Source organism: Physeter macrocephalus, chromosome 9 (genome assembly GCF_002837175.3).
Source record: "Physeter macrocephalus isolate SW-GA chromosome 9, ASM283717v5, whole genome shotgun sequence".
Classification (NCBI taxonomy): Eukaryota; Metazoa; Chordata; class Mammalia; order Artiodactyla; family Physeteridae; genus Physeter; species Physeter macrocephalus.
This window is the reverse complement of record NC_041222.1, coordinates 19,879,450-19,891,903: the sequence shown is the minus strand read 5'-3', so window position 1 is coordinate 19,891,903 and position 12,454 is coordinate 19,879,450. Positions and strand designations below refer to the sequence as shown.

The 12,454-nt window shown below is 34.3% G+C and overlaps 1 protein-coding gene across 1 annotated transcript in view; it reads left to right on the top strand.

Moving 5' to 3' along the window:
- The window catches only part of LOC102980197 (protein NipSnap homolog 3A-like), a 12,168-nt gene extending 2,000 nt beyond the window's left edge, over positions 1–10,168 (top strand). The window contains exons 2-6 of the mRNA XM_007116039.4: positions 2,132–2,342; positions 4,178–4,336; positions 5,813–5,962; positions 9,676–9,762; positions 9,852–10,168. Of these exons, the coding sequence (XP_007116101.1) occupies positions 2,132–2,342; positions 4,178–4,336; positions 5,813–5,962; positions 9,676–9,762; positions 9,852–9,928 (684 nt within the window). The 3' untranslated portion in view covers positions 9,929–10,168. The remainder of the gene's footprint in view (positions 1–2,131; positions 2,343–4,177; positions 4,337–5,812; positions 5,963–9,675; positions 9,763–9,851) is intronic.
- Positions 10,169–12,454: the final 2,286 nt, after the last annotated feature.

Here is a 12,454-nt window from a genome sequence, read left to right as displayed (position 1 = left end):
AGCATTCTTTCATGTGTTTGTTGGCAATCTGTATATCTTCTTTGGAGAAATGTCTGTGTAGGTCTTCTGCCCATTTTTGGATTGGGTTGTTTGTTTTTTGTTATTGAGCTGCATGAGCTGCTTGTAAATTTTGGAGATTAATCCTTTGTCAGTTGCTTCATTTGCAAATGTTTTTGATGTTTAGGTTTGTACTCCTTTCTCAAGCAATAGGACAAGAAGGGGATTTACATAGAGACTGACTTCCTGTAAAGACTAAAGAGGAGCCATAATGACCCCTTCACTCAAGATTAGCAATACAGCCTTTATACTGATTCTCTCTACCGGGGCAGGGCCAAAATTATTCCTTACAACTTTATTCTGAACTTTGACTTTACTAAATGTCGATCAAATGCTCTCTTATAGGTGACTTGGAAGTTATTGCTGCTGAAAATGAGCCCTGACATGAATATAAGGGAGCTTGGAAGTACTCATGATTCTTCTCCCAGCACAGTTCTAGTTTCTGCCCTGCAACAAAAATCACCTCCCCCCAGCACACACATTCTTATCTCAACTGCTGTTTAACCTTTCCCTGGGCTTCCTTTGTTACTTGTTTCTTTCTCTTGTGAAAGATAACAAAATTATGTGCCTTGACCACATACTTGTTTCCAAGTATCAATACAAATTCCTGAAAAAGCAACTAAAAAAGCAACTGTTACAAATACCCCACTGGCTCATTTTCTGATATATTTTATTTATAATACTTATTAAACTATTATACCAAGCAGTTGTTTATTTGTGGAATATTGTCTTATTAGAATTTGGTTAAAATGACACAAAAAAACATGTCCACCAAAAGTAGGAGTAGCTGCAGTTGTTTTTGGTGGGAATACCTGCTTTCATTGTAAGCTTAGACACTTGGGCAATAGAAATATAACTCATAGGGGACATGAGTGGAATGAACTCAAGTAGATCATTATAAATATGACATTATGCACAATTAAATCACATACATAGGCAATTGTGTGTTATAACCAAAAATATGTCAGAGAAAGGAGCCTACTGGTTTCATTTGACATACCAGCTGGTCAACATAAGCCCCAAATTTGTCCACAGCTTTGTATGTACCAACATTTGTATTAGATAATTCTGATTAATCAGCTTCAGGAATTGGCACATGATATCCAAAACTACAATAACATGAAATTGTAAACACAAATGCCATATGAGTGTGTTTGTATACACGTGTGCATATATGTATTTACATACACACATTTGCATTCACAGGGGATAATTTCTGGCAGGTAATTTCCTACCTAAAGTTAAGTTCACTAAGACTCTGAAGATTAAACACAGCAAAAATTTATATAGTGACCATACCTCTAATACAAAAAGAACTAATGGTTCTTAAAGGATATTTCCATCAGCCTAGTATAATTGGATGGATTAAATGCCCTTCTTCACACTGCATCTATAATTAAACCTAATAATGATTCAGACAGTTCTGACCTGTTGATTTTTCCTTTACAGAATTCATACAGTCTACCACCATGTTATAGTGCAATTTAATAGATTATGGATTCCCTTTAACATTAGTTACATTCCAGTTCTATTATTTGCCAGTGATGTACTTCATTGAATTTGGAAAATACTTTGACCTGAATTGAAACTTACATTTTTTAAAAAAACCTAAAGAAGATTTTTCTGCAAGTAAACGTATTTCCATCATTACTGCCAGAACACCTGTATATTTTATAAAGTTCATTTAAATGTATAACTGTAACACATATAGTATTGACTAAAGACAGAATATTGGATAAATAAGGTAAACCATTTGTAATTAATTAGAATCCTAGTTGTAGTTCTTGGATGAAGGACTCTCATTAAGACCCTAGTGCCTTCTTATGATTAACTTTTCATGAAAAGGTGTCTAAGGGACCCCTGCTAGGAAGCAGAAGCTGTATATTCAGCACACTTAAGAGTACTTATCTTTATTGACATCTCAGCAAATTCTAAGGAGAGATGACAATAGAGGTACAAACATGGAGTATGAGTCTAATGAGTGTCCCTTCTTTGCAGATTCAGATTTGGTTGTAATATGATATTATAAGCCTTAAGGTCCCCAAATACTTAAATTTACCTTATGTTTCTTCAGGTGTGTTCATCTTTTGCTACAGGCCCCAGACAATATGATGGAACATTCTATGAGTTTCGTACTTACTGCATTAAACCTTCAAAGATGAATGAGTTTCTGGAAAATGTTAAGAAAAACATACATCTTCAGACAGCTCACTCTGAATTGGTTGGATTCTGGAGTGTAGAATTTGGAGGCAGGATCGATAAAGTGTTTCATATTTGGAAGTATGGTATGATTTTTCCAGCTTAAGTATTCAGTATAGATTTTCACTCTTTTAAATGTTACATGACACTTACCTCTTGGGTCTAGGTTACTATAAATAAAGGTTAAATTCAACTTTTAAAGGGAGGAACAACAAATACAACAACAACAAAAACTGAATTCAGTGATATACTCCTCCCACTGGTACCTCTAACAACTTTTGCCCAAATTCCTATGTATCATCATTGGGAAAGTGTGACATCTCATATTTCAAATCATGAAATTGTGAACTAGCCTTTAATGCTCAGAAAGAACACAGAATGGTTTATTGTATAGATCATTTATGAAAAATTTAAAGCATTGATTGCAAGAGCCCAAGTGGGTAGAGATCATAAAAGGGAGAGTTATTTTTTCTTATTCTTTAATCTGCAACTGGATATCAGGATTTTAGTAGAAACAATTCAGTATTTCTCGTTTAGGTTAGTTGAGGTTCATGGGGATAATAGTTAACTTCCAGGCCTCACCCAACTCAGATTGAATAATCTGTTAAATTTAGGGAACCACTTTTGTTTGTGTACCCCAAGGTTTCAGGGAATTCACTATCATTACGCTGCTCTAGGGAAGTAAAGGCAAAGGAATTAGAATTCTCCCCATATTGAAGTTGACTTACTGCTGGTTTAGTAGACAACGAAGAACAGGTTACAGGAATCCCCAGATTGTTACTCCAGTGTCTAATCTTTCTGAAGTCCACATAGGACTTGATGATATCCAGAGAACTTTTAATAATTTCATTTAGTGTCTGGTCATCAAGTTAAGAGTCATAATAGTGTCCAAAGTTAATATTCATCACATACTTTATTGTGAAAAGTGCTCATTCTATATTTAACATGGCCATAGTTTAGAGGATTTCCCTGTTGTAATAGGACAAACCCAATTAAAACACAATTTATGCTTTAATGTGCAACAAGGAGAATTATGTCCCATTAAGAAAATTACTAGTAAGATCGTGATATGACTTACTTAAGCTCTAAAATAGATGTTATTCCTTATCTCTAGCATAAACCATAGAAAACTCTTTTACCATTAACCTTAGGCCCTAATAATATAGTACTAGGCCTATATGTTATTAAATGTATATACCTGTTTGGGTAACAAACAGAAGAGAAACAGTACTGGGTAAAAAGAATGGGTGTCAATAAGTAAGAATTAGCACTGTTTCTTTGGAAGCTGTTTGTTCAAAGAGGCTGAAAAAGCAAATCTTAATTTCATTTATGTTAAATTTAATTCAGTTGTACCTTGACCTGACTACCCACCACCAGCACTACCGAAGAAACAGTCTTTCTCTAAACTAACACTATAACTTAAATGCCTCAAGTAATAAGAATAAATAATATATATGGAGTACTCACTTGGTGCCAAACATTGTTCTAAGCTCCTTTCATGTACCAATTCTTTTAATCCTCACAACAGCCCAGGAGGTAGATACTATATCATTATCCCTATTTCACAGAATAAGAGACAGGCACAGAATGATTCAATAACTTACCTAAGTCTCACAACTACCTACTAAATGGTAGCACCTATAAAGCCCATTACTATATGACATCATTGGTTGTTTACATTGCCACTCCCCTTTTAGACCATGAGCAACTAACTACTTATGTTGGTATCTCTAGTGATATAACATATTGTCCTTATGTGGCCTCAATAAACATTTGCTAAATTGAATGAAACCCAGAAATAGCACAGGTGATTTTATTTTTTATTGATGTATAGTTGATATAAAATATTATGTATGTTAAAGGTGTACAGGTGATTTTAAATAAAAAAATTTTATTTTTCTCACTCCTGTTATTCCTATAGACAATTTTGCTCATCAAAGTGAAGTTCGGAAAGCCTTGGCCAATGATAAGGAATGGCGAGAACAATTACTCACTCCAATTTTGGGTCTTACTGATAAACAAGAGAGTGAAATTACTTATCTGGTGCCATGGTGCAAATTAGAAAAACCACCCAAAGAAGGTAAGTTTGTCTCTCTAAATTACGTTGAATTTTAATGAAGAACATACTGAAGATTTTAAGCTATAAAAACTAAAGTTTCGTAGGAAAAAATAATCCTTTGTTTTATATTAGAATATATTGTGATTATAGAGATAAAAATGAATTTGAGCTCTTTGCTTACAATTAAAACAATGAGCATTAAATAATGAAATTTTTTCCAATTTGGAAAAACTGTTAAAGTTTAGGTATGAATATGAAAAGTTTACATGGGAAGAAAGGTTGAGAAGTTGGGGATCTAGAACACAGAACACATGTATAGGGAGGTAAAGGAAAATGTATGATATTTTCTCATAACTTAGTATTTTTTTACACAAATTACAGTTAATCTAAAAACAGTAAGTATATCTTTGCTTGTAAAACTGGGGGGAATGGATTAATTTAAACTGTCAAGCTGAATTACTGTAGTTTAACTTCTTTGGTTTCCTCTTATTTCTCAGTTTGAAAATAATTATTAAAGATTTATCTTCTTGCTGATTTCACTTTCTTACTGACTTAAGAGAAATATTTACCTCAACCTAATTTTAAACAAAAGGCAGACTTTTTAAAAGCATAAACTAATTTAAGTTTTCTTTCCCCCATAATCCCAACTTCGTAGTGTATCTTAGATGACAAGAGATTTGAAATGTCTTATTTGGATCCTATCCACCTGGACCTCCCCTCAGCCTTCAGCACTGTCTACATGAACTTAGTGGCTCCTAGAACAGTGTCACATCTTGGTTATCTGCCTCTATGTTGTTTATAATTCTTTAGTTGCTTTGTACTTTTTTTCCTTTTACTTCTCAAATCTACTTGTTCCCTAGTTTCTTTTTTTCTACCTGCTCCATACTTCTGACCAGAAGGTAAACTGATTTTCAAGTGTTTACCTGGATATTTAGGAACAATAAAAACCACCTTCTTCATTTTTTTTCCCCTCAAAATTTCACATATCACTTTGGGTCCTTTGTTTGCTGGCTGTTCCTGTTAGAAATGGAAACCTGTAGGGGGAAATTGTACAAACAAAAAAGTGTTTCCTCTCAGAATTGTAAAGAAGAAGGAAATATATGAGATCAGAAAATACTTTTCTTATTCATTTCTTACCTAGAATTAGACTCAGGCAGCTCAAAAATCCTAATCCTATCATAAATTCTCAATATTTGTTTAAATGACTTTTATAGATTAAAAATCATTCCGATAATAGCTTAATATAGCTTCCTTTTTCTTTGTTCTCTATGATAAGCTTAATAACTCACCCTTAAACATGGAGAAAGACTTTCTAAACATAAAAGCTAGGAAAAATGCAAGAAATGCAAAGAAATCTTAAATATGTGTACATAAACATTTTTATGTTTGATCCTCCAAATCTGTATATGTAGATTAGCCTTCCACTGGAACCACGCTAACCTGATGAGAAATTTCTTGAATATCTTTTATAAAGTAATTATTTTCTCCCTATTCCAGGAGTCTGCGAGCTGGTAACTTTTCAGATGAAACCTGGTGGGCCAGCTCTGTGGGGTGACGCATTTAAAAGAGCAGTTAATGCCCATGTCGATCTAGGCTACTCAAAACTAGTTGGAGTTTTCCATACAGAATATGGAGCACTCAACAGAGGTATAGTTGTACATTTCTTCTATGAAATTTAAAGTGTACTGGTGACCTACTAAGTTCCTCCAGTATTTTGTCACTGTTTTTGATTATGCCATGTATTTAATTTTTATTACCAAATATTTAGGGTTTTTTGTCATTTTAAGGGTTGAAAATACCTGTTTTATGTAATATTTATTTAGAATGTTAACCACTTATGAAGGCTTTTCCAAATGTTGAACTGCTGTTTTCCATGATACATCAAAATTATAAGATTAAAAAACTGCAAGGAGCCTAAGAAAAATCTGTTCTTCATCTTTTTTTTCCTCTAAATATATTTTTATTGATTTTTAAAAATAACATTACTTGGGATAGAGTGTTTGTCTCTGAATGAAAAAGTAATACATATTTTTACAGAGACTAAATATCATGGCCATGACCAAAGGTGGAAAAAAACCATTTTCCACTACTTAGAAATAATATTGTTAACATTTTGGTCTTTCTATTCCTGTGTCATTCATATATATGTAGGTGAATGTATATATGTGTATACATATATATTCATATTCATATATATGCTAGAAATAAGGCATATGCATGATTAATGACTTCCTAACACTCCACTGAGAGTAACATATGGCAGACAGATATATAGTGCATATCTTTACTTAATAAACACCTATTTGAGGGTTTCAATGTTAAATTTGAAAGTTACTGCAATCTGAATTTCACAGTTTTTTGTGGCAAACTCTAGAAAATGCCTGTATAGTTCATCTGGAAGGATAAATGACCAAGAATAGCTAATTCATTATTTCCATCTGCCTCCTCAACTTCCTTACTTGAATGTCCAGTGGACATGTCAAACCTAACATATTCAAAACTGAGCGTCTGATCTTTACCCAGAAATTTAACTTCTAGTAATATATCCTAAGAAAAGAATCCGAATATACAGAAAAAAATATTTTCAAGCCGGAAAATATATGAAGAGGAGAAAAATTATGAAAATTATTAGATGTCTGTCTCATACCACATGCTAAAATAAAATTCAAATGGATTATAGATTTCAATGTAGAAGAAAAGAAGTCATAAAATTACTAAAATAAAATATAGATGCTTTTTTCTTTTTTGGCTGTATCAGGTCTTAGTTGTGGCACGCGGGCTCTTTATTGCAGTGTGCGGGCTTCTCTCTAGTTGTGGAGCACGGGTTTTCTCTCTCTCGTTGAGGCGTGCGAGCTCAGTAGTTGTGATGCGCGGGCTTAGTTGCCCCACGGCATGTGGGATCTTAATTCCCCGACTAGGGATCGAACCTGCATCCCCTGCATTGGAAGGTGAATTCTTTATCACTGGACCACAAGGGAGATCCCCCTAGATGCTTTTTAAAAATAATATGGATGAGAACTGTATTTCTAAACCAAAAAACAAATGAAAACAATGAAGGCAAAAAAATCAAGTGATGAATTTTTTATAAAAAGGCTCAATCTTTCTGCATGCCCCAAGACACCAGAAATGAAATTCAAAAGCAAAAAGAGGGCTTCCCTGGTGGCACAGTGGTTGAGAGTCCGCCTGCTGATGCAGGGGACAAGGGTTCGTGCCCCGGTCCGGGAAGATCCCACATGCCGCGGAGCGGCTAGGCCTGTGAGCCATGGCCGCTGGGCCTGCGCGTCCGGAGCCAAAAAGCAAAAAAATGTAAAAACATATGCAAAGGTGGATGTACAGATGACTACTAAATATATATTTAGAAAGACGTAGATTAAAACTATAAGGAGATGCCATTTTCACCAAATAAAGACATATAGATATAGTACCAGAGAAGCTGGGAAAAAATAAGTACACCTACTGTGTAGCATATACTGGCTTAATAATTCCCCACCACAAAATTCAGCAATATAAATGAAAAGCCTTAATTTTTAAATTATTTTTGCCAATATTCTAGGAAATATGCATAGTTGTATAGATGTGTTCAGTTACACAGGAAGGAAATTTGAAAGAATATAAAATATATAGTGGTCACTTGAATGATGAAAATAATTTTTAAGTGGTATTTTAATTTTTATAATGAACATATATAACTTTTATAAGAAAAAACTGAAAATGAATGTGCACACTTTTTAATCTTAAATTCATTCTCAGTGGAGAAAAGGGAATAGTAATATGCTGAGTATAAATCAGTGCATCATTTCTGGACAACTTATAGTATGTACACTGTACCCATATAAGATATTCCCTTTGGTTCTCTCAATTTTAATTTTAGGAGTTTACATTGAGGAAATAATGAGATCCAGACTGCCTGGGTTTGAATCCCAGCTCCACCGCTTACTAACTTTGTGACTTGGAGTGAGTTACTTAACCTTTCTGTGCCTTACATTGCTCATTGATAAAATAATGATAATCATAACCTACCACCTAGGATTACTGTGAAGACTAAATGAGTTAATACATGCAAAACGCTTAGAGCCAGGCCTAGCACATAGGAAGCACCCAATAAATGTAAGTAGTGATTTGTCTTTGACATTGTTATTTTTATAAATATACATGATAGGTGCTGCTCTAAGGAAGTTTTTGTCAGCATTGTTTACAATAAGGAAACTTTAGAAACAATGTAGTATGACCCTATGTATATAATATACTTGTAATACACAGACACACATATACATCATATATATCATGCATCTCATATAAGCATAAACATATATGCTGTGTGTCTATAAATACATAAAAATGTAAAAATACATACATATATACATAAATATGGAAAAGATACACCAAAATAGCAAAGTGGTGAATTCTGGGTGGTAGGATTAGAAACTATTCCTGCTTTCTCTTTTTATTTATTTGCATTTTTCAAAATCTATACAGCCAACACGTACTACATTATAATTATTTTTAAATTTTTAAATAATTAAGTAAAAGAACATTTATTTCAGTATTTTGTAGAATGCCACACTCTTTTGAATGATATAAATAATCAACAATAAGGGGCTGGTATAAAAATTTGTTATATCTATGGGGCAGAATTCACGTTAAAAATTAATAGCATTGTTGGGCTTCCCTGGTGGCGCAGTGGTTGAGTGTCCGCCTGCCGATGCAGGGTACACGGGTTTGTGCCCCGGTCTGGGAAGATCCCACATGCCGCGGAGCGGCTGGGCCCGTGAGCCATGGCCACGGAGTCTGTGCGTCCGGAGCCTGTGCTCTGCAACAGGAGAGGCCACAACAGTGAGAGGCCCGCGTACTGCAAAAAAAAAAAAGAAAAAGAAAATAAAATAATAATAGCATTGTCATAGAAACTTCTCATTGTTGACTTTTTCAAATCAATTACAAAGTATAATATACAGTAAGACCCTAATTTTATATTTCTCATCTTTTAAAAGAAATACAATAAATATTAATAAAGGTTTTCCCTGGGTGGTTAAGTTTCAGCTACTTTCAAATTTCTTCTTTTCATCAGCCAAATATTCAGTAGGGAACATAGTTTTTTTATAATCTTGCTTTTTCAAAATAAAGTAAAATCCTTCTGTTTCTTCTTCTATAAAACCAGTTTGACTAATTAATTTATAAATTTCTCTCCCAAATCTTTGACTCCTCTGAAATCTTATCACTAACATACTTAGTGCTACCTTTTTGATAATCACTATTTTGATTTAAAGAATAGGACTTTTAGTTTCTGATTAATGTTTCTTTCTTTCTTATTTGAGTAATGCCACAGTCTTTACAATGTATTTCTGGTTTATTTATTTCTGCAGTTCATGTTCTTTGGTGGAATGAGAGTGCGGATAGCCGAGCAGCTGGGAGACATCAGTCTCATGAGGATCCCAGAGTTGTGGCAGCTGGTAAGCTATTTCACTAGGTACGAGTTATTCTTAGAACAAATTTGATTTAGTCAACAACTTTATATACCTTCTTATGAATTTTTTTTCAGTTCGGGAAAGTGTCAATTACCTAGTGTCTCAGCAAAATATGCTTCTGATTCCTACGTCATATTCACCATTGAAATAGTTTTCCATGGAAATACAAAGCATTGCATGAACTGCCATAAGATGTGTCTGTTAATGGTGCTTAAATTCTTCCAAGAGATTCTCACTTTTATTTGAAGGAGGTGGTAAGCTAATTTGCTATATCCCTTGCATTTTTTAAAAGCTACTCTCTATCCACTGTCACCACCACTTCAGGAAACAGTCTGTTCATTTTCCCCTTGATATTTCAGTACCTGTCACACATTAAAAATAGTTGCCATTACTACAGTATCTTGATTTTTCATTTGTTTCAGAATATCTCTTGTTCTCTATTTTGACAACCCTCTGCTTTTATACCATTTTCTTACATACAAATGATTGTTACATTTCCATACCTGTGATAGTATCGTTAAATTATATGCATAAATTAGCAACCTTTTCATCATGTCTGTTTTTCTGAGATTATAAAAGTTTTTGTTCAGTAAGGTTTTCTACATAATACCAATTGGGATCCATAAAAAAATCCATTAAACATTTCTTTACTACAGAAAAGTACAGTATCATCTGTGTCATTTATGTTAATTATGTTTTTTACATTAATAACTAATCAATTACTTGGAAAATAATGTTATTAGGTCCTGGTATTAAAGCACATTGATAACTCATTGGTTTATGTGCTTGCAGTGTCTTCACTTACAGTTAATTTTACTAATTTTTATTTCTTTTTGGATCACTGTTTAATAAAGATAATTGGTCATCTATTTGTTTTTTTTTTAATTGAAGTATAGTTGATTTACAATGTTGTATTAGGTCATCTATTTGTTTTAATGAGATTTATAATTATAGAAATGTCTGCCCTAATAAAAGCCTACATATACAATCTGATTCTTTCTATTGTGTTTTATATTTTTATCCTCATCTCTGGAGCTATTGTTGTGTTGCCATAAGGTAATGAGACAGTAATAATGTACTATCTTTATTGTAAATATTGTCACCTCAAGTAAATAGCCTGCTAGTAACCTTATAAGAATTTCTTCAGTACCATCACAGACATACTAGGATTTTCTTACAGACAACTTTAGTTTTTATTTCAGTTGAGTGCCTCAGCCTTCTTAAACTAGATTTGGCACTTCTAAGCTCTCCTGGTAGCTTGTACTTACAGCTATGTTATTTTATGTTTCTAACATACTGCAAAAACAATAAATTATGAATTAACCATCTATGGGAAACCTGAAAATCAGGAAGCACAGTCACCTCTCACTTACCTGGTCCTCAGGAATCTGAAGGACAGATGAGTTCCTAGTAAGGCAAAGAACACCCTGACTCTGAAGGCTAAAATCTATCAGACATGTCAGAGGCATAGGTTTTGAGTTTTGACTAAGGGTCTTCCACCTCAGTTTTTTGAAAAGTTGTCACTTAGGGAGTGAGGTGGTGGTGGTATGAATTGCAGGCTGTGTGGATGGATTTCCTCTGGCGTGAGATCAGCTGTGTGCTTAAGGCCATGTTTGGTCACATGAAAGTGTACAACTGGGTCTGCCTTTTCCTCTTTCATTCATCTTTGAACTAGCTAGAACATTTCCAGGTGATGGCCAGGGCCCCTTTCATCCATTCCATCCAGAGCCCTACTGGAGGTTTATAAAGCAGCGGCAGACCAGCATTCTTACCATGTCCTAGACAGAATTGGAGAGCCAGTAGAATGATGGGCTTCACTCCGCTGATGAACTACAGGTGCTTCTATTTGCTGACGCACCCCTGGGTCAGGAACACGACAAAGCTGGCCGGGACAGAGGACATCGCAGAGATGACACAGATGGACGTAATTATGTCCACTAACATGTTCTTCTTGCAAAGAGAAAGTCAGTGAGAATCTGAGGGTTCACTGATGCAACTGAGGACTCAATCAAGGCGGACACACACATGCACACATGCAATATCTGAAGAATAGCCCAGGGAAAAATACCTGTTCAAAAAATAAAATTATTTTGTTCAGAGTTAAAACATCATTGAAGTAAAAAAACTGACAGTGCAAATGAAAAACTGATTTCTCTGAGTTCATGAAAAAGTCTGGTACCAAAATGAAACTACTGAAAGAGGTCTGAGAAGGAATTTCCTGGCAGTCTAGTGGTTAGGACTCTGCACTTCCACTGCAGGGGGCCTCGGTTCAAACCCTGGTCGGGGAAGGCCCGGCCCATAAATAAATAAATGGAATTTAACTTAATTCAATTTAATTTAATTTAAAAAAGGTCTGAGAGTAGCCTAACGGGGTTCACTTTGGTTCAGTTTTTGACATAAGAGCAGCAGCTTGTAAATTCTCACACAAAGGACTGCTTTGGTTTGAAAACTTAATAAATGCAGAAATATTAGTGTGAAATTACTCAAATACATTAAATTCTCTGGCTGTAAGTAAACTGGAAAACAACAATGTATAGCATATTAATCTAACAGAAACAAAAATTCTAACAGATTCTTGTTATAAGAACGGTCTTATACACCCATTATACAGGGTCATATAGAATTCCTAGTGACCTATACTGATAACGCTGTAGGAGAGAAGCAGAAACAATAATTG